General features: G+C 39.6%; 1 protein-coding gene across 4 annotated transcripts in view; it reads left to right on the forward strand.

Moving 5' to 3' along the window:
- The window catches only part of plxdc1 (plexin domain containing 1), a 582,117-nt gene extending 558,771 nt beyond the window's left edge, over positions 1-23,346 (forward strand). For all 4 annotated transcript variants that reach the window (XM_079846240.1, XM_079846241.1, XM_079846242.1 and 1 more), the window contains 2 exons: positions 21,411-21,550; positions 21,631-23,346. In XM_079846240.1, the coding sequence (XP_079702366.1) occupies positions 21,411-21,550; positions 21,631-21,753 (263 nt within the window). In that variant the 3' untranslated portion in view covers positions 21,754-23,346. The remainder of the gene's footprint in view (positions 1-21,410; positions 21,551-21,630) is intronic.
- The last annotated feature ends 309 nt before the right edge of the window (positions 23,347-23,655 follow it).

Genomic DNA, 23,655 nt, shown 5'->3' on the forward strand with positions numbered 1-23,655 from the left:
AGGCTCAAAGGGAGGCTAACAACTTGGCAACACTGACTACTAAAAAGCAGGGACCTGATTCTCATAACGAGCCTAACAATGCTCCAGACCTAAGCAATAGCTAAGGAGGCTCAAAAAGCCCAAAACAGTTTCCAGAGGAGACTCGATGGAGCCTAATCAACTCGTACCATTGGCAGGTGAAACTCAAATAGAGTTACTTTAGCCTTTAAAGTAACTCTATAGTGAGAGGAGGCCCATGACACTTTCTAAAAGCAGTGGCCAAGGAGGCTCAAAAGCCTGACAACTCAGCACCACTGTGGTGGCGTTCTGTGGATGGAGGCCTCAACATGACAACTCTCTAAAATGAGAAGTGGCCTAGCAACATCTTATAATTAGAACAGCTTACCAAGGAGGCTGACAGGAAGCCAACTACTTGATGATGCTATTTGAGTAGAGCTCTAGTAAGCGGATGCCTCACTGAGAGGAGGCCCAAAAATACTTCCATAAAATAAATGGTCAAGGAGGCTCACAGAGAACCTAACTACCTGACAGTGCTATCATAGCAGAGCTCTGAGGTAGTGAAAACCTGAGCGAAAACGCCACTCATTGCAAGAGGGCATAACATGCTCCATAGAAAGCAATAACGAACGTGGCTTACTGAGAGCCTACTACTTATTAAACTATTTGGCGTCACAACCAGCTTCCTTCTGAAAGCAGTGGCCAAGAAGGTTTGCAAAGAGCCCAAACTCAGCACCAGTGCCTGCCAAGCTCTGGGGGCGGAGGCCTGAATATGGTGACTCTCTAAAGTGAGAGGAGTGCCTAACAACCTAGCGTACTGCCTATCTGAGATCTGAGAACAGGACCTCAGCATGACGATTCTCTCAAACGAGAGGCAGCCTAACGACATCCTTCGTTTAGAACAGCTTTCTTTTTTTTCAAATTCACTGTCTGGGTGGAGTTCTAGGGAGTGGAAGCCTGAGAAGAACAACCTTCTGTTATGCCAGTATTGTAAAAGCAATAGCCAAGGAGGCTCACAGAGAGCCTGACAACCTAGCATACTGCCAAGCTGAGCTCTGAGGACGGAGCCCTCAGCATAACTCTCTAAAACTATAGGCGGCCTAACAACATCCAATGCTCAGGACAGCTTAACAAGGCGGCTTACAGAAATTCTAGTTATGTCCAGATAAAAATGTTTTCCATAAAGTCTGTCTCATACCACCAAACCAGATCTAATCTGCTTTTTCATTGGCGCAGACATAACTTTCCCTAACTCCTAATTGTTATAATAATAACAATTACTACACTCTTCTGTCTCTAATTCCGCATGATTAGAAACATACATAGTTTTATTTGAGCTAACAAGGGGAGCCAAAAAAGGAAATCTCCTGTTCTACTTGTCCCCGCTCTGCCTATAACACCCATGCTCAACACCACCTCACCGTAATGGCAGCCGCGGGACCCGAACAGCGAGGTGCAGGCGTTTAATTCTCATCCCTCTGGAGAGTCAAGCCCAGGTGAAACAATTACTGCAAATGCATCCCAAAAAATTTGCATTTAATAACCCCCTCAAAAGTCAAGCACACTAGTTCAAATGTCATTCTATCACGATTCTATCACGATTCTATCACTGGATAGAATCGTGAAAGGAATGTTAAGAGAACACGAATGCTTCACTATGAATGTCTTAAACTTCCTTGAGAGCCGACCACGCTCGTGTAAACACTACCTACTATCCCTCAGGAGAGAGCAGAAAGGAAAAAGCTCCCTATCTGTCTCTTGTAGTCAGTCTTGTGAATTCATCATTCCTTGCGCATCCAGCTTCTAAGAAGAGTTGACAGCATTCCACCAAATGCGTGTCCCACAACCCTCAAGAAAAGGGACTGCAAGAACGGAGCTTTTCATTGAGAAGTCCTCACAATGCGTGCATTCAGCTTCCTTAGGAGGTAAATTAGTGTGCTCCTCACTTATGTACAAACACAGTCTCCTGAAGACAAGAAAGAGGATGACGTATGATGTCATAGGCTGCCACCTGCCAATATTAAGTTCATTGCCGTATTTAGACCATAGACTGTAAAAAAATATGGACGTGGTGTCCGTGACATCACCCATAGGATTCTGAAGAGCAGTTTTGAAGCGTAAAGTAGGATTGAGCTGGGCATTGCCATCTTGGCAGCGCGTCACTCCCGGATAATAGAAAATGGGCAAAGAGGTGGGACATGGGTGGACCTGAAGTGACACGATGACTAACAGACAGCAGATAAATGGCTATCCACCTGTCACTCAAAGTGGCCATTCCCCTTAATTATGCAGAACTTTAAGGTTTTATATAATGTAAACGAATGAGTTATAAAAAAAAATCACCCCCCTCACAGTTGTCATGAAGGGCAAAATTAGCCGTGTAGACCAACATTTTTACCAGGCTGTAAACATGTTTTTTTTCTGCTGTAAAGTTGGGTATTTTAACATGGGGCTCCCTTCTGGAGCCTGTCCCTAGCGGCCAGTCGATGAATTGCAGTTTAAGTCACTTCCGTATTGGCTTCAAGAGAAACTGCGGGAGGTTGCCGCTTGGTTTAGACACATGCTTCAGACACCTGTCATGCCAGAGGCATTGCCCATAGCGACCCCTTGGGGACACAGCGTGAATTCTCTTTTGAAAGGGAACTTGCTTTCTGCAAAACCCCCCAGTAAACCAGTGTTAACTAAAACAAATAAAAGGTTAATTGAAATATAGCTGAAATAAAACAGAAATATTAGATGAAAATTTCAACTTAAAAAAAAACTTCTTCAACTTAAATGTTCCCTTAGCACCTGACTAACAAGTTAAAGTTGGAGTATTAGAATTACTAAAAATTTAACTGAAATAAAAATAATAAAAATCTAACATTACAAAATTAGGTAACACTTTATTTTAAACTGTTCTTTTTGTACTTACTTAATAAAATGATATACCGATCAGGCATGACATTATGACCTAATATTGTGTTGCTCTTTTTGCTGCCAAAACAGCCCTGACCTGTCGAGGCATGGACTCCACTAGAGCCCTGAAGGTGTGCTGTGGTATCTGGCACTAAGATGTTAGCAGCAGATCCTTTAACTCCTGTAATTTGCGAGGTGGGGCCTCCATGGATCGGACTTGTTTGTTTAGCACATCCCACAGATGCTCGATTGGGTTGAGATCTGGGGAATTTGGAGGCCAAGTTAACACCTCAAACTTGTTGCTGTGCTCCTCAAACCATTCCTAAACCATTTGTGGCAGGGCACATTATCCTGTTTCTATGAAAGGGTATAAATGGTCTGCAACAATGCTTAGGTAGGTGGTACGTGTCAAAGTAAAATCCACATGGATGGCAGGACCCAAGGATTCCCAGCAGAACATTGCCCAAAGCATCACGCTGCCTCCGCCGGCTTGCCTTCTTCCCATAGTGCATCCTGGTGTCATGTGTTCACCTGGTAAGCGACGCACACGGCCATCCACATGATGTAAAAGAAAACATGATTCATCAGACCAGGCCACCTTCTTCCATTTGCTCTGTGGTCCAGTTCTGATGCTCACGTGCCCACTGTTGGCTCTTTTGGTGGTAGACAGGGGTCAGCATGGGCACCCGCACTGGTCTGCGGCTATGTGGCAATACGCAAAAACTGCGATACACTGTGTATTCTGACGCCCGTTTCACACTTACTCCGTCTGAGGTGCGTATGCGGTGCGTGTTGCGGTGTGTATGCGGTGCATCAGCAGCACGCGCTGTTGTGCTTTCATATATGCTGCGTTTGCAGCGCGCAATTGATCCGCAGTTGTATACCATTTTTTTAATTTCAAATCCAAAAGTTGTTACTGAACATGGCTTGTCAGAATTGCAATTCTCTTTGTTTACACTTTCATAGAGGTCACGTTTTAATGTAGTACATTTAAACAATGTTTTATTCAATTAATTACTTTATATTTATATAGTACTTTAGATTTAGCTCACACAAGTGGCAAAACATTTAAACATAGGTTATAGCCTATAAACATTTTAAATTAGAAACGTACAATAGGCTATACAAAAACAGGTCACTCTCGTCTTTTTTTTCGTTTTTAAACCCTTTTAAAAGCCTTTTAAAAGTGTTTTTTTCCACCTCCAAGAATGTACAAGAGCTATATTTAAATTTTTTTACCTAAATGCCAGGTAAGGTGTCGTTTCCTTGCTTTACCCGGGGGGAAAAAGCCATGTGTTGACTTTGAAACAGAGTATATTTTAAATTATATGCATCTGTGGTAAAATTACTAGATTTTCGCGTCAGTACATGTTTATTTTAATGTGAACAATGTGCTTTCACTTTAATTCAGCAGTGCAGCACAGCAAAAAATAGACTCGGTACGGAAACGATTACCGCACTACTGCAGACGCACCGCACCTAGAACGGACTGACGGACAGCATCCGTGTTCAGTGTGAAAGCTGTAATCCGTTAACATGGGTACCAGGGGCGGTTCTAGACCCTTTTTATGGGGGGCTTCAGCCCCCCTTAACTTCTGCCCCAGCCCCCCTAAAAAATGTGTGATTACCCTTTAAAGCATATGAAACTGGTGGGAGGCTTCGGCTTCGTCCTGTCTTTTAGTCAGCGTGTTCTTCAAACAATTCCGGGCACAGCGCACGTCAGAAGCAGAGGTGTGTGCGTTCATCTGAGCCTCATTGGTCTGTCTTCGCTTGTCAATGTCAAAATATTCGAGAAAACCAATCAAATCAGAGTAGGCGGGCTTTATGTTCACACAGAATCTGCTGAGGCTAAACGCGAATTTTAGCAGCACGACTCGACGTCAAGTGAGAGAAATGTAAGCTAAGACTCTGCTTCTTTAAGTCAGAAATGTTAAACAAAGACAAAAATATTCAGGCAAATGAATAGCCTACACTTTTGTCTAATTTCGCCTATTTGAATTGAAAATAGGCCAATGTGATTCATAATGTAATTAACAAACAAGAAATATTAACAAAACCGTTGTAACAAGGTATGTTCGTTGGACGGAAGGAAGAAGGCAGGGTCGGCGTGTTGGAGACTCGGGGTGCTTTATTTTCTCTCTTTTCGTTATACAACATAAATCACGCCCACTGGCGTTTCACAATAAACTCAATGCTTTGGACAATCTCAATGTTTCTCAATGACTACGTTTACATGGACAGCAGTAATCTAATTATTGACCTTACTCTGAATAAGGCAATAATCTGATTAAGGTATTTACATGAGTTGCTTTTAGAATATTACGTTCATGTTCCCGTTTTACATGTTACAGAACATAGTTTGATTAATGGTACGTCATTACGTCCCCATGCCACGCTACGCTGTCCGGGGTCCAATCATAGCGCGACTTTCGTGGTTTACCTGCGGGTGTCACTGTTGGACAGTGTGACTTTATAAAAACGAGTGATTTTTATACTTTTTTTATGATATTATGATATATATATATATATATATATATATATATATATATATATATATATATATATATATATATATATATATATATATATATATATATATATATATATATAGTTTTATTTTTTGTAATATTAAATATTGTCTTTCAGGTTTTTTTAAGAGACACTGCCCATCTTGCCTCCTTCTTGACAGCCTACATTTCGAATAATAGTTTTGATAAATGATGAAAATGTGATGAAAAGGTTTCAAAATCGTGATTGTTTGGATTGTTTTTTTTTTCTGCCATCGAGCCACAAGCGTTCACTGAATGGCATATGGCTCGCAAGCCTAGAGGTTCCCGACCGCTGTTGTAAGCAGACAAATATGAATCTGGGATTACAGATACAAAATGATCGTATTTTACTTTTAAAATGAGCATTATTGCAACACAAAGAAAAAAAATATAGAGGAGGCCGTGTCCGAGTGAGCAGAGTTTTTACGGTCTATGAGCAAGACACGCAGTCACGCACCATAGCAACGTCATGGCAACGACATTTCAGACTGAAAGATACGTAAAAGATAAACGGGAATTTAAGCGCATTGTTTTGTACGTGCGGTTATATTAATTATAATTCAAATTCTGTTTTATTTGTCACAATATTATTGATGATTGTTTAGAGGGGCACTTTATATACTTTTGATACGAGCCCCCGAAGCCCTCCCCTCTGCACTTGCCTGGTGTGTGTGTGTGTGTGTGTGTGTGTGTGTGTGTGTGTGTGTGACCTGTCACAAAACGCGGCGGAAACTCCTTCACGACGTTAATAGTTAGATTAAGGTGTGTACATGTCTACAATGCACTTAGATAATGCGACTAAAACAGGCATACTCCACATGTCTTAATTCGATTTTTGTTTAATTCGAGTATGGCTTTAACCGGATTAAGGTAATTAGAAATCGCTGTTTACATGGTAGTTTCTTAATCAGAGTATGGTCTTAATCAGATTAATATCGGAGTATTGTTGTCCATGTAAACGTACTGAACGTCTCTTTTCGGCGTGTCTCCCGAGCCTCCAGACAGTCTCTCTCTTCCCGAAGCCTTCTTCCGGATGGCTTATATCCGGTCTCTCCACGGCCATTACTGAAACAAGACACAGGTGTTTATGCTTTGCACTTGACCCACTTACGGCGCACCTGTTTCCCGACTCTCTCTCCCGTCACAGACCTCGCTAAACCACAACCCCCCCCCCCATTTATTTACTGAAGGCTACAAATGGAATAATATTAATTGTAAATTAATATTATTCCATTTGTAGCCTTCAGTAAATAAATAAAAAAGCTCAGCTATTTCAGCCTGTATTGGTCATGAGATTAATAATGAATGTGTTTGTTTTGTGAATTAATTTAATAAACGTAAAATTTTAATAAACAGTAAATTAACGTGTCTAAGAAAAGTATTCATAAAACATATAAATATCAGTATGTTAATATGTAAACCATATTTACTTTCTTCTCTGACAAAAATGGAAAAACTAGATCAGTTAAAGCTCAGCGTTAGGAGGGGAAGAGACTGGGCAAGATAAAAACAGAGAAAAAAGAGAGATGTGGAGAAGAAAGACAAATAATCTACTGCCTAGTGATATGGTTTTCAAGCTACTGTTATCTAATTTTTTGGCCTTCAGAACATCTTAAAATGTACATATGAGCTTTATAAGTATTACTTTATAAGTATTACTAAACAGCCATCCTATGGATATTTATGTTAGTAAGCTACTAGTTAATAGCGCAATTTGGACCCTAAAATACCCTCACTGGGGGCAAAGCCCCCCTAAAATGAAAATCCTAGAACCGCCCCTGATGGGTACGGAAAAAAATACGCAACGCATACGCACTGCAAACGGAGTATGTGTGAAACGGGCGTGACACCTTTCTATCAGAATTAGCATTAACTTGTTGAGCAATTTGAGCTACAGTAGCTTGACTGTTTGATCAGACCACATGGGCCAGCCTTCGCTCCCCACATGCATCAATGAGCCCTAGCCATGACCCAGTTGCCGGTTCACCACTATTCCTTCCTTGGACCCCTTTTGATAGATTCGGACCACTGCAGGAACACCCCACAAGAGCTGCAGTTTTGGAGATGCTCTGACTCAGTCGTCTAGCCATCACAATTTGGCCCTTGTCAAACTCGCTCAAATCCTTACACTTGCCCATTTTTTCTGCTTCGAAAACATCAACTTTGAGGACAAAATGTTCACTTTCTGCCTAATATATCCCACCCACTTACAGGTGGCGTGATGAAGAGATAATCAGTTATTCACTTCATCTGTAAGTGGTCATAATTTTATGGTGGATTGGTCTATATAATTACATGTAACAACAGTCTTGATCCCTGCAGCTCGTCCTTATTTCACCAAGTGCAACATATTCCTGGATCAACGTCTTTGTTGATCCTTGGACAACATTACAATCAACAATCTGAAAAAAAGTGTCATAAAATCACATCTTTTTTTCATGGTCAGATTCTGTCTTAATTAGATGACAAATGAAAAACTCAAACACGACAAACAAATACAATTTATTAATATGTAATATAATTTTATCTAAAAAAAATTAGGAAAATAAAGTGGGTTGAATGCAAAAAGCTCTAAAAGAATTTTAGAATTGTTATGTGAGAATTGTCAAGGTGCTTGCAGGAATACAGGCAAAGGCAGAACTATACGGTTCCAAACATCCAAGTGTAATGACGATCCAAAAAGGCAGGCAGGCAGTTCAAACACATTAGTATAACGGATATCGGACAAAGAATGAAGGAAAGGGTGCAACTTAAAAGTAAGCACAAATGAGATAATGAAGGAGACACAGCTGATATAAATGTACTCATAATGACTGTGACCATAGTAATGGAAATGCAAGAAACACAACAAGGAAAACAGGAACTGAAGAAATGCAAACTAAAAGTCCATGAACTAAACAGAACATAATGGTGACAAGAATAAGCATCAGTTAAATAGGCCTACATTAGGGCTGTCACGATATTAGACTTTTCACACCACGGTTATTGTGGCCAAAAAAAATTCATGATATCGATATATCGCGATATCTATAGAAACCTTGGGGGGGAAAGTTATCTAATGAATTGGTAACACTTTACAATAAGGTTGTATTAGTTAACATTAGTTAATGCATTAATTAACATGAACTAACCATGAACAACACCTCTGTTCAGCATTAGTTAATCTTCTTTGTTAACGTTAGTTAATATAGAGCTGTTCATGGTTTGTTCATGTTAGTTCACAGTCCATTAACTAATGCTAGCAAGATTTTAATAATGCATTAGTAAACGTTGAAATTAACATTAACAAAGATTAATAAGTGCAGTTCATTATTAGTTCATGTTAACTAATGTAACTAATGTTAATTAATGAACCTTATTGTAAAGTGTTACCAATTAATTTTTACTTTGTTTATATAGTTTTATTTTTTACCCAACAAACATAATTGGATAATGATAAACACAGGGTAATACTCTGTTACTGTTAAATTTTCTTTGAAGCTCCCCATGAAATAACAAGAGAGAAAATACTGTCAAGTTCAACAGTATGATGATGAATAAATATTAACATTAATGTTATTGGCCATGACTAGATTGTAAATACAAATACAAGAATAGACATTATTCATTAATTAAAAGAAACTATGAGACCACGACCGTCGACTGGCTCTGACTGGTGTTTAGAGTCCGCGGCAGCAACAGCGTCACGTTCCTTCAACGCAGCTGCAAGAGTTATGGCCTTTTTACACCTGCTCACTTCATTCGTTTTCTCTGATCAGATATCTATCATATTGTGAAGAGATCAGGAGTAAATGTCTTTCAAAATTCTTTCGAGGTGGATTTAAATCCGATCACTCAGATCCACCGCTCCCACCACGCGCATCACACACTGCGTGCAGGGCACCGAGTGCTGAGGGGGCACTACAAGAAGATGCAAGAAAAGACGCAAACGGCTGCCAGTGAAACTGAAAGTAGCCCAAGGCTCAGAATCAGATGCTCAAAAACACAATCATCTTCATTAAAACTAACGAGACTAAATGCTCTTACCAGTGCTTAGGTTGCTCGTTCTCCTATTACGGCCTTTGATCTTGAAATGAGCCGATAAATAAAATACAGCTCATATCTGTTGCTTTCGTTGTCATGAACGGAATTTGCATAGCCTATAGAGTGGAAATTGAAGATTGGATTTATATTAATTTTGCGGAGAGGTGTAAGGTAAGACAACCTGCATGTTTTTGTTTTTATAGTTTAGATTGTGTAGCCCGTTTCATTTGCAGGCGCCGTTGCGTGCGAGCCTGCCTCAGCTTGTCAAAAATGCGTTTTTACTGTGGTGGTGATAGTAAACATTTAAACTTACATTGAGATATGCTTGAAGTGTTTTATATACTGTCGATATTTCGTGCTTTGAATATCACAGTTATCGTCAATACCGGTATATTGCGACACCCCTAGCCTACATAAATGAAATGTTTAGGTTAAAGCTGCCTCTGTCACTGAAAAAAAAAATCAGCAGTGATTTGTTGTTTTTGATCTATTTGATGTTATTGAACTCTGAAACCAGAACACAACTGTTTTGTTTTGAATGATTTGAATTAAATCATTATGTACAAGATGGCGCTGCGGATGGCAGCCTCGGTATGCAGCTCTTCAGCTATTGTCAGAGGTGGACAAAGTACACAACTCCATTACTTGAGTAAAAGTAAAAGTACTATTGGTTAAATATTACTCCATTATAAGTGAAAGTTGTAAAGATAGATTTTTACTTAAGTAAAAGTACAGAAGTACTTGCTTTTAAAAGTACTTAAGTATCAAAAGTAAAAGTAAACGCATTATTTTATTATTGTTGCATCGTTGTATGAATGCACGCTGTTCCATCATGGTGGTTTAAGCCAGTCATGCTCCATCTGACATGCTAGCATATCTTGAACTCTTTTAAATACTTGCTTAAAAGTTACAAAGCTCTTATCAAAATCAAAATCATACTAGAAAAGAAAGGTTTCGACATTGTGTTTATTTGACAGGATTATACAACATATTTCTGAAAGGACTTCAGTTAACATTATTAGCCCAACTACGTTTTTGCATGCTAACTAACATTATTGTCGAACGTTACCTATGCTTTAGCGCTGTATCCACAAGGCTATGGCAACTTGACGGATAAATCTATAAAAATAATTTGACCAACCATACTTCATTCCAGTGTTAATTTTGACAGCAAATTTTGATTTAGTTTGTATATGATATAGTCTTTTGACTATAACATTTTAGGCATCTGAATTGTTTTAGTCTAGTTTTAATTGACTATAATAAGATTTTAGTAGATTCAATAGACTAAAATGTAGTACTTGTGGTCTGGCGTCTGAGAGGCAGCTTTCTGTGTGCACTTTCGTGTCGTCGCACTTTTTTAGACTTATCGGCGTCTGCTCTTCTGATTTAACTTTTAAGTATGACTATGGTTGCGCACACTGCGTCTGGGAACTGCCGCCTTCTATTTTGTTATCAATTGATTGGTGTTCAAAAAATACTTGGAAATCATTGAACTTCATGTCATCCAAAAAAAACAACAAAAAAAACAATCACGTTTTAAAGAAGAAAACAGATAATCCACTGACTTTCAAAGTGGCTACGACTTTCTACTTCGAGGGCCTTGATAGAAATGTAATGGAGTAAAAAGTATGATTTTTGTCTTTCAAATGTAGTGAAGTAAAAGTCATAAGTTTCCAAAAAAAATACTACTCAAGAAAAGTACAGATACTCAAAAAGTGTACTTAAGTACAGTACTCAAGTAAATGTACTTAGTTACTGTCCACCTCTGGCTATTGTGTTGTTTTTGTTTGTTTGTTCTGCGTTTAGTCATTCTTTTCAGATCAGTTTCACCAAAGACAAACTACTGGACATTAGGAAACACACAGCAGATAACATTTCTACAGTTTTTGACTATTCGGACATTTTGTTTGATTTTCTCGTCGGAGCCGCAGCTGTGTGTTTAAAACGCATGGCCAGACACAAACGGGGAAAGCGAGCCGGCGCACTGGTTAAACTCTGCGTGCGCGGCCTCCGTACTGCACTCCCTAGTATTCATCTTGCAAATCTCCGATCCCTTCCTAACAAAACGGACAAACTTCTTCTCCTGACCCGCGTTAACAAGGGTTTTTCAAACTCTGCTGCACTGTGCTTCACTGAAACCTGGCTGAGTGAAGCCATACCGGACAACGCACTATGGGCCCTATTTTAACGATCTGAAACGCAAGTGTCAAAGCGTGAAGCGCAAGTAACTTTGTGGGCGGGTCTCGGCGCTGTTGCTATTTTCCCGGCGGGATAAATGGCTCTTGCGCCCGGCGCAAATCTAAAATGGGTTGGTCTGAAGTAGCTTCATTATTCATAGGTGTGGTTTGGGCGTAACGTGAATAAACCAATCCGAGCGTCATCCAACATTCCCTTTAAAAGCAGGTGCGCAAGTTCCATTATGGATTGCTATTATTATGGCGTATTTACCAGGCGCACGCCAGGAGCGGTTCACAGCCGAGGAGACTGATGTTCTTTTAAGAGCAGTGAAAGACAGAGAAGTGAAGTTGTAATGTTGTACATTATGGTAAAGGTGATTTCACAGTCTTTTTTTTTTCAGTCTTTCAGTTTTTTCAGTTTTTCAGTCGATTTTTTTTCCTGGTTCTTGACGGACAAACCAATTTGTCAGATGTCCTTATATACATATATGTCTTGCCACTATTGGGCAAACAGGTCTTATCCTTAATTATTACAATTAGCCTGAATCATTTGTAAGCTAGATTTATGCCTATTTTTTCACATCTTCGTGGCACACCACAATGATTTCCGTCATCTCATGTGTTAATATTTTTTTAGTGTAACAATTTATGATTTGCAAAAATAACTGTGGCATCTGTGTAGATTACATGAGCAAAGTGTATGCGCGTTGTGCACGCTATACATTATGGACAAGCATGCGCCCTTAAAATAGCATAATGAACAACGCGCAACGCGCCACTGACTTTAGACTAGGTTTTTTCTGGTCAGTGGCGCAATTGTTTAATGGAACAGCAAAATAGCACCAGGGATTGTTTGTGCCGGAACACGCCTCCTTTTTTGCGCTGAACCGCCCAGGTAGCGCAAGTTCATTCACTAGTTTAGCGACGTGCTTCTGTGGAGGGAAAAGCGCGCTTTGCGCGGGTGCAAAATAGGAATGACACATGCGTCGGTGTACAAAGTCAATTGCGCTGGGTGCAAGATAGGGCCCTATATCTGCCAGGCTTCCAGCTGTTCCGAGCGGATCGCATCGCGGAACTAACAGGGAAAACGAGAGGTGGTGGATTATGTTTCTACATTAACGCAAGTTGGTGTTCAGATGTAACAACGTTGAAAAAGATGTGCTCTCCTAATCTAGAGGCACACTTCATAAACTGTAAACCTTTCTACTCGCCGTGGGAGTTTTCCTCGTTCATTCTCGTGAATGTTTACATTCCTCCAGACGCGTGTGTGAGCGCGGCGCTACAACAGCTGGCTGATCAAATAGCTGAAACTGAACAAAGGTATCCAGACTCTCTTTTAATCATTCTTGGGGATTTTAACAAGCAAATCTCTCCCGTGAACTGCCAAAATACAGACAGCACGTTACATGTCCCACCAGAAACAGTAATATACTGGACCACTGTTACACAACAATAAAGAATGCATATCACTCCGTCCCACGGGCAGCTTTGGGGCTCTCTGATCACTGTGTGGTTCATCTTATACCGACCTAGAGGCAGAAACTGAAATCAGCTAAACTGGTAATAAGGACTGTAAAAAGATGGACTAATGAAGCAGAGCTGGACTTACAGGCCTGCTTCGATTGCACTGATTGGACTGTTTTTGAAGCTGCTACCAATGATCTAGATGAGCTCACAGATACTGTAACATCATACATCAGTTTCTGTGAGGATACATGCATTCCTACCAGGACATTCTTATCATTCACTAATGATAAACCATGGTTAACTGGGAAACTCAAACAGCTCAGTCATGCCAAAGAGGATGCTTACAGAAGTGAGGAAAAAGTCTTGTATAACCAGGCCAGAAACAGACTGACAAAGGAGATCAGAGTTGCTAAAAGAAGCTACTCTGAAAAGCTGAGTAACCAGTTTTCAGCAAACGACCCTACTTCAGTTTGGACAGGCTTGAGGAACATTAACAACTACAAGTCACCATCCAAATCATCACCATTTGTTTTATCCAAATCTGACAAATCTGTTCTGTAGAGAATCAACAACTGGCTGAGGATCTGAATGCATTCTAATGCAGGTTTGAAAAGCCCAGTCTCACACCACACACCCGCTCTGATCTGATCTGCAATTCACACGTTCACCATCACCTCCTGCACCCCCTCTCCTCCCCCCTCCTGTCATCCAACTCGAGCTTAAGGTCTGTGTAAGGATGTGAGCTGAGTCTTCAAAAAATAGAAGACTAGGAAAGCTTCAGGCCCAGGCGGCATCTCATCTGCCTGTTTGAAAGCCTGCGCTGACCAACTGGCCCCAGTCTTCACGCAGATCTTCAACAGATCATTGGAGCAGTGTGAAGTTCCCTGTTGCTTCAAACGCTCCACTATCATTCCCGTCCCCAAAAAAACCCAAATCACTGGACTTAATGACTACAGATCTGTCACTCTCACGTCTGTGGTCATGAAGTTGTTTGAAAGACTGGTTCTGGACCACCTGAAGGACTTCACTGGACCTTTGCTGGATCCTCTACAATTTGCCTACAGAGCAAACAGGTCTGTGGATGATGCAGTCAACATGGGACTGCATTATATCCTGCAACATCTCGACAGACCTGGGAGTTATGCAAGGATCTTATTTGTGGACTTCAGTTCGGCCTTCAATACCATCATGCCTGATCTTCTCTCAGCTAAACTGACCCAGTTCTCCATGCCATCCTCAATCTGTCAGTGGATCTCCAGCTTCCTGACAGACCGACAACAGCTTGTGAGACTGGGGAAACTCACATCCATGACTCTCACTACCAGCATTGGCGCCCCCCAGGGGTGTGTTCACTCCCCACTGCTCTTCTCCCTGTACACCAATGTCTGCACTTCTAAAGACCCTTCTCTGAAGCTCCTGAAATTTGCAGACGACACCACTGTCATCGGTGATGAGTCTGCTTACAGACTGGAGGTTGAACAGCTGGCTGTCTGGTGCAGTTATAACAACCTTGAGCTCAACACGCTCAAAACGGTGGAGATGATAGTGGACTTCAGGAGGAACAGCCCAGCTCTCCCCCCACTCACCATCATGAACAGCACTGTGGAAGCAGTGAAGTCATTCAGGTTCCTGGGCACTACCATCTCTCAGGACCTGAAGTGGGACAATCACATTGACTCCATGGTGAAAAAGGCCCAGCAAAGACTGTACTTCCTTCGTCAGCTGAGGAAGTTCAACCTCCCACAGGAGCTGCTGATTCAGTTCTACTCGGCTGCCATTGAGTCTGTTTTATGCACTTCCATCACTGTCTGGTTTGGTTCAGCTACCAAATCTGACATCAGGAGACCACAACACACAATCCGGACGGCAGAAAGGATTATTGGTGCCTCCCTGCCAACCCTCCAGGACCTGTACTCATCCAGAGTGAGGAAGAGAGCAGGGAAAATCATCACAGGCTCCACTCACCCTGGACACCGCTTGTTTGAACTGTTAACATCAGGACGGTGACTCCGATCACTGGTCACTAGAACATCTAGGCACAGGAACAGTTTCTTCCCACAGGCCATTTCCCTCTTGAACAGTTAAAATACACCCCACCCCCCAAGGCATATGCCTGTAAGTGCAATACTCCCACTGTTTAGTGCAATATCTTTTAAACTCAGGAGATATTTATATTTATATTTATTCATACTACTCACATACTGTAAATATGTTTATAATCTGTAAATGTTTATTTTGACTAAACGTAACTGTGACCTAATATTTTTTTAAATGCTATTTTCATATTTTTATTCTTAGAATTTGTATTACTATGTTCTTGTTGTGTTTGTATTGTATATGTGCACTGGAAGCTTCATCACAAAGAAAAATTCCTTGTGTGTGCAAGCACACTTTTTGAATGCATTCGTATATCTAGTATATCTATTAGAATATTACTTAAGACCAATACAAAGAAAGGATTTTTAGAAATCTTGGCCAACTGAAAAGTATGAACATGAAAAGTATGAGCATGTACAGCACTCAATACTTAGTTGGGGCTCCTTTGCCTGAATTACTGCAGCAATGCGGCGTGGCATGGAGTCTGTGGCACTGCTCAGGTGTTATGAGAGCCCAGTTTGCTCTGATAGTGGATTCAGCTCTTCTGCATGGTTGGGTCTAGCATATCACATCTTCCTCTTCACAATACCCCATAGATTAAGGTCAGGGGAGTTTGCTGGCCAATTAAGAACAGGGATACCATGCTCCTTAAACCAGGTACTGGTTGCTTTGGCACTGTGTGCACGTGCCAAGTCCTGTTGGAAAATGAAATCTGCATCTCCATAAAGTTGGTCAGCAGCAGGAAGCATGAAGTGCTCCAAAACTTCCTGGTATACGGCTGCGTTGACCTTGGACCTAAGAAAACACAGTGGACCAACACCAGCAGATGACATGGCACCCCAAACCATCACTGACTGTGGAAACTTTACACTGGAACTCAAGCAACGTGGATTGTGTGCCTCTCCTCTCTTGACTCTGGGACCCTGATTTCCAAAGGAAATGCAAAATTGACTTTAATCAGAGAACATAACTTTGGACCACTCAGCAGCAGTCCAGTCCTTTTTGTCTTTAGCCCAGGCGAGACGCTTCTGACGCTGTCTGTTGTTCAAGAGTGGCTTGACACAAGGAATGCGACAGCTGAAACCCATGTCTTGCATACGCCTGTGCGTAGTGGTTCTTGAAGCACAGACTCTAGCTGCAGTCCACTCTTTGTGAATCTCCCCCACATTTTTGAATGGGTTTTGTTTCACAATCCTCTCCAGGGTGCGGTTATCCGTATTGCTTGCACACTTTTTTCTACCACATTTTTTCCTTCCCTTCGCCTCTCTATTAATGTGCTTGGACACAGAGCTCTGTGAACAGCCAGCCTCTTTTGCAATGACCTTTTTTGTCTTGCCCTCCTTGTGCAAGGTGTCAATGGTCGTCTTTTGGACAACTGTCAAGTCAGCAGTCTTCCCCATGATTGTGTAGCCTACAGAACTAGACTGAGAGACCATTTAAAGGCCTTTGCAGGTGTTTTGAGTTAATCAGCTGATTAGAGTGTGGCACCAGGTGTCTTCAATATTGAACCTTTCACAATATTCAAATTTTCTAAAATACTGAATTTGGGATTTTCCTTAAGGCTGATTTATACTTTTGCGTCGGACCTACGCCGTATCCTCTACGGCTCAAGTTACGTGTTGGTTTTCATTTATACTTCTGCGTTGTTGTCTGCGTCAATGTGCAATTCCACATGCAGACCGCTAGTTGGCAGTGTCCACGGGCATGTTGATGGTAACCCACAGTATCAAGGCAAAAGCCGAAGAAAAAGCATGTTTACATTGTCGGAGTATCAGCAGCTGTCATGGCGACAGATGGTGGCTTTTCTTGCAGCTTGAGTTGTTGTATGTAATACAAATTAAGCATCTCTAATTGATTAGAAGAGTTACAAAAGAGGCGATCTGGCGCTGGAATGCGTTTTTGAAATCATGCAGAGTGCTCGTGACGCTGTTTTCAGTATCGTTGGCTCATGCACAGACGAGCTTCAATCGATTGCTGTTGCGGAGACTTTATCCATTCCGTTGAAATCACAAAACGAAATGCACCCTAATGTGTCCCTGTTCTTGATATACAAGGCAAGGCAAGGCAAGTTTATTTGTATAGCACATTTCATACACAGTGGGAATTCAAAGTGCTTTACACACAAATTAAGTTAAAATATTCATAAGTGAATAAAATAAAATTAAAAAAATATATAGTATAACAGTTATAATAGGAATTAAAAGAAAAGAAAAAATAAAGAAAAACTATATAAATAAAAAGTATAATTAAAACTAAAAATAAAAACGGGGTTAAATTGAAACATAATTAAAGAGCAAGCAGTTTGGACAAAGCACAGAGCTCATTCGGTAAAAGTATAAGATAAGGTGCAATCAGTCGGACGTACAGTGGCACAGTGCTCATTCAGTAAATGCACAGCTAAACAGATGTGTTTTTAGTCTGGATTTGAAAGTGGCTACTGTGGAGCACATCTGATCTGTTCAGGAAGCTGGTTCCAGCTACGGCTGGCATAATAGCTAAAAGCAGACTCTCCTTGCTTTAAGTGAACCCTTGGTATTTCTAATTGACTTGATCCTGATGATCTGAGTGATCTGTTGGGTTTGTACTTTATCAGCATATCTGCAATGTATTTTGGTCCCAGGTCATAGAGTGATTTATATACAAGTAATAGTACTTTAAAATTGATCCTAAATGTAACTGGAAGCCAGTGTAAAGACCTGAGGACTGGTATGATATGGTCATATTTTCTGGTTCTGCTCAGAATCCTGGCAGCAGCGTTCTGTATGAGCTGCAGCTGTCTAAGGGTCTTTTTGTGAAGGCCAGTGAGAAGACCATTACAATAGTCCAACCTGCTGGTGATAAAAGCATGAACGAGTTTCTCTAAGTCTTGCCTGGAAACAAAGCATCTAATTCTTGCAATATTTTTCAGATGATAGTAAGCTGATTTAGTTATTGCTTTGACATGACTACTGAAACTCAAGTCTGACTCCAAAATCACACCAAGATTCTTGACTTGATTTTTTGATTTTAGACCTTTAGCCTCAAGATATGCGTTCACCTTGAGAATTTCATCTTTGTTTCCAAATGTAGTGATTTCAGTTTTGTCTTTGTTTAACTAGATAAAGTTTTGGCACATCCAACTGTTAACTTCATCAATGCATTTACATAGAGAGTCAATGGGGCTGTAGTCATTAGGTGATAGGGCTAAGTAGATCAGGGTGTCGTCAGCATAGCTGTGGTAAGCCATTTTGTTATTTTTCTTTATTTGGTTCAGTGGGAGCATGTACAGGTTGAATAGGAGTGGTGCAAGATTTGACCCTTGTGGGACTCCGCATGTCATGGATGTCCAGTCAGACTTATGGTCACCTATACTCACATAATAACCTCTCCCTTCTAAGTATGACCTGAACCATTTGAGGACCATTCCAGAAAGCCCAACCCAATTGTCTAGCCTGTCAAGAAGTATGTTGTGGTCAACAGTGTCGAATGCAGCACTGAGGTCGAGTAGTACCAGAATTGATGTTTTGCCTGTATCTGTATGGAGGCAAATATCATTTATTATCTTTATGAGGGCTGTCTCTGTGCTGTGATGTGGTGGGAAACCAGATTGAAAATTGTCAAAGTATCCGTTTGAGTTCAAGAATTTGTTCAGCTGACTGAAAACAACTTTTTCAATGATCTTGCCTATGAAGGGGAGATTGGAGATTGGTCTGTAGTTGCTCAGTATGGAGTTATCCAGATTTCTCTTTTTCAGGAGAGGCTTAACTACTGCGGTTTTAAGGGAGTTTGGAAAAGTCCCAGAAAGAAGTGAGGCGTTTACCACTTCTATGAGATCTGCTTCTAAACAGTTAAACACACTTTTGAAAAAAGAAGTGGGGAGTGTGTCAAGGGCGCAGGTTGATGTTTTTAGGTGCTGTACCGTTTCTTCTAAAATTTTACCATCAATTGCTTCGAAATCAGTCATAGTAACTTTCTGAGGTTGTGGTCTGATCTGACTCACCCCAGAGCAACTCAAGGATGTGCTGATCGCATTTCTGATATTATTGATTTTCTCGGAGAACAAGAAAGCAAACTCACTACATTTGCTGTCTGAGAGCATTTCATTGGGAATTATTCGGAGGGTTTGTTAGTCTATCTACAGTAGTAAAAAGAGTGTGTGTGTTGTTTATGTTTCTGTTGATAATATTTGAAAAGAAGGTCTTTCTAGCTTTGCCTAGTTCCAAATTGAAAGCACGAAGACTGTCTTTATAAAATATGTTGTAATGGACTACAAGTTTTGTCTTTCGCCACATCCGTTCAGATTTCCTGCATTGTCTTTTCATTAATTGCACTGCTGTTGTGTTTCTCCAAGGTGCATTTTGTTTGCCACTCTTTTTCCTGACTTTCACAGGAGCAATATCATCAATTAACTTTTGAGTTAAAAGTGTCAAGGAGAAAATCAACAGAGTCTGCAGATATGCTTGGTGTTAGAGATATAGCCTTCATAAACAGCACACTAGTGTTCTCATTTAAGCATGTCTTTTTGACAGAGACAGATCTAGTTTCAATGGCAGGAGAGATTGATATATCAAAGAAAATACAGAAATTATCAGACAGTTCCACATCCTTAATAACTATCGATGAAATGTTTAGACCCTTACTGATAAGTAAATCTAGAGTGTGTCCACGATCATGTGTGGGTCCGTGTACATGTTGTGTCAAATCAAAAGGGTTAAGAACAGTCATGAGATCTTTTGTTGTACTGGATTCAGCATTGTCAATGTGAATGTTAAAATCCCCAGCAATAGCAAAACAGTCATACTCAGATGTGATTGCTGATAACAGCTCTGTAAAGTCATCAATAAAGGCTGGACAATTTTTTGGAGGCCTGTAAATAATGATAAGCAGGATGCGTGGAACACCTTTTAGCACAATGCCCAGATATTCTAGAGACAAATAGTCACCAAATGATATCTGCTTACATTGATATACATCTTTAAAAAGAGCAGTGACCCCCCCCCCACCCCTCCTGACTGCTCTGCAGACACCCATAAAAGTAAAGTTAGGAGGGGCTGTTTCATTGAGGACTGTTGCACTGCTGCTGTCTTCTAGCCACGTTTTATTTAGAAGCAAAAATCTAGGTTGTTTGTGGTTATTAAGTCGTTGACTAGAAATGATTCGTTTTTAAGTGAACGGATGTTTAAAAGTGCTAACTTAACAGTATTCATTTAAATGTTTTCCCCCACAGTAATCTTAGTTTGACAAGTAACAGGCAACAGATTAGATGGGTTTGCCATACGGCCTGAGAAGGCCTTAGACTTTCTATCACGTAACAGAACAGAAATAGAGAAAGAGACAGGCACAATGGGTTCCCGTTTGTTTTGTAAACATTTGATAAGGTTGCTGTTGACATTGCGAGGACCCAGAACATATCACTACATATCACATATACAATCACTGATTAACATCTTTGGTTTTAATGAGAAAATAAATAAACTATACACAACGGATCTATGTATTTATTCACTAACATAAACAATCTCTGCACTGTTGTATTTTAAAGCAGATATAAGGATGAAACTATCATCCCATTTCTGAACACACACACACACTCCTATTGCAGATTTATTTATTTATTGGAGGGGGACCTGAGGGAGGGGTTCTGGCAGACCAATCACGGCGCTTGCGGTCCGCATAGAATTGACGTGTTGTTACATTTTTGGAGAGGTGCGTGTCAGGGTACGTCGTAGGGTACGTGCGCATCACACATCCTACGGCGTAGCTACACTCGACACAGAAGTATAAATTGGCCTTTAGTTGTCAGTAATCATCATTAAAAATTAAAAGAAAAAAACAGTTGAAATATATCAGTCTGTGTGTAATGAATGAATATAATATACAAGTTTCACTTTTTGAACGGAATTAGTGAAATAAATCAACTTTTTGATGATATTCTAATTATATGACCAGCACCTGTATATACACGCATTATATATATATATATATATATATATATATATATATATATATATATATATATATATATATATATATATATATATATATATATATATATATATATATATATATATATATATGCTGAGCAATCATCCGTCTTATGTGCTCTCTGTGTTCATTAAAACTTTTGCACATCCACATCTACGAATTGGAAAATATTTTATTTTTCGAACTGAAAATTACCACTTTTGTACATGTTTATCATTGCTTCACTTTCTTTCAGGTGAGGAAGAGGCACCAGAACACACAGCCATCATTGCAGGTGTAGTCACAGCTCTAGTTCTACTGGTGTTCTTGACCCTCTTGGCTGTCTACTACATTAACACACATCCAACTGTTGCTCCTCCTATTTACCTCATGCAGGTAAGCACAAATCCCTCCATCGCTTTTCCTTTACTAGATCAACTCATCGTTTTAAATTAAATGACGCCTCTTATTCACAGCGTCGGACCAATAACTATTGGCCCTCCATGAAGTTTCGGAATCAAGGATGCCATTCCAGCTATGCTGAGGTTGATCTTGGGGGTTATGAGAAAGAAGGCTTCATTGAGGCGGAGCAGTGCTGAGGAGGCATGGACTAAAGAAAGATTTCTTTTTTTTTCTTGAGTGATTTTAGGAACATGACAAAGGTGCAATGAGAGGCTGTCATTGTTAAGGGATCATATTAAAGTTTTGTGAGCTTTTCTCTGTCTTCCTACAATTGGCAGCCATCCTGCAGCATCTTTTATGCTGTTTGTTTAAGGTAAAATATGTTTTATTTATTCTAAGAAGTAGTAATTGTAAAGAAAATGAGATGTGACCAGCAAATCTGCTAACTTCACTCCATGAGAATGGGATGTGTGTTAGCTAAAATTATTGAAAGTTAATGTACAGTACAGCATATCTTTATAGATTTTTTATTATTATAATTTAAACATTTTTGTTTAGTGATTTACATTTAGTTGTGTTCAGTTAATAAAATATGCAAAAAACTTTTTTTTTTACTAAGTTAGCCACATTGAATTGACAACACTTGAACTGAAATAGCTTCTTCTAATATTAGTGATATGTCATACCACACACTTTTTTTGACTTTTGCCCTGTCATTCAGTCATAAAACAGGAAATCAAATTGCACATAAAATATTGATGGAATGAACAGAAAATGTAATGACTAAATTTTAAAGCAAATTTAAAAGTTTAAATGTTTAATTTTGCTGTTTGCCAAAGCTATTGGTGGAGATGTAAAGTGTTTCCTGCTGAACAAATGGTCAGACATTAGAAATCCTTGTGACCAAGTCCAAAGCAAAGATTAGTTGATTTCCAGTGTGTTAAATACCATTGCATTGTTGAATTTTGAACATACAGTATGCTTACTATAAAACAATAAAAATGGATGTTTTGGGAAAAAAAATGTTTTCTTTTATTAGCACATGATCAGAAATGTAATCGTATCTGCAAAACTAAGATGGTGAACAGTGACACCTGCAGCGCAGCCATTTCTAATAAAGTTAGTGATGGTTGTTGGGTGGCCAACAAAGTTTATAAGGCCAATAGTATTATAAATATATTTGCATTGTCAGGGTTTTTGGTGAACAGAGGACTCAAAAGCAGAGAGTTAGTGAGAACAGAGTTTATTTGCATAATTTGGACAAAACAACCTTCAAAGTAAAGTGACAGATGAGAACAGAACGAAGAGTATGGGGACTCCAGAGCTGTCTGCACAGCCAACAACAGACACACAGGCTGAGGAGACCCACTTACGAATCTGCATCCAATGGGTAGGGTAAAAGATCCCAGCTAACAAAAAGTTGTTGTCAGAATGTTTTGTTAACATTCCCTTTAAGTTATGAAAACATTATTTGGGAATGTTTTGTACACAGTACCAGTTTTTTTTATGTATTAAAAACGTTTTTTGTGGGGTCTCTGCGAACGTTACAGGAACATTCCATTCAAGCATTTTGAAAACATTACGAAAACGTTATTATGGAATGTTCTTTAAATGTTTAAAATGTCCAATTTTTTCCATGTATTAATAAAGTTTTTTCTTGGTTTATGTGAACGTTATAGAAACATTCCAATCTATCATCTTGAAAACGTTATGAAAATGTAATTGGTTAATGTTCTTTAAATGTTTAAAATATGCATTTTTTCATGTATTAAAAACCTTTGTTCTTGGTTTATGTGAACGTTATAGAAACATTCCATTCTATAATTTTGAAAACGTTATGAAAATGTAATTGGTTAATGTTCTTTAAATGTTTAAAATGTGCGTTTTTAATTTGTTAAGAACGTTTTTTCTTGGTTTATGTGAACGTTATAGAAACATTCCATTCTATCATCTTGAAAACATTATGAAAACGTTATTTCTGATTGTTTTTTAAAGATTCAAAATGTCCAGATTTTTCATGTATTAATGTGTTTTTCTAGGTTTATGTAAACGTTAAAGGAACATTCAATTCTGTAATCTTGAGAGTGCTAGGAAAAACG

This window comes from Gobio gobio (genome assembly GCF_949357685.1).
Source record: "Gobio gobio genome assembly, chromosome: 20".
Taxonomy (NCBI): domain Eukaryota; kingdom Metazoa; phylum Chordata; class Actinopteri; order Cypriniformes; family Gobionidae; genus Gobio; species Gobio gobio.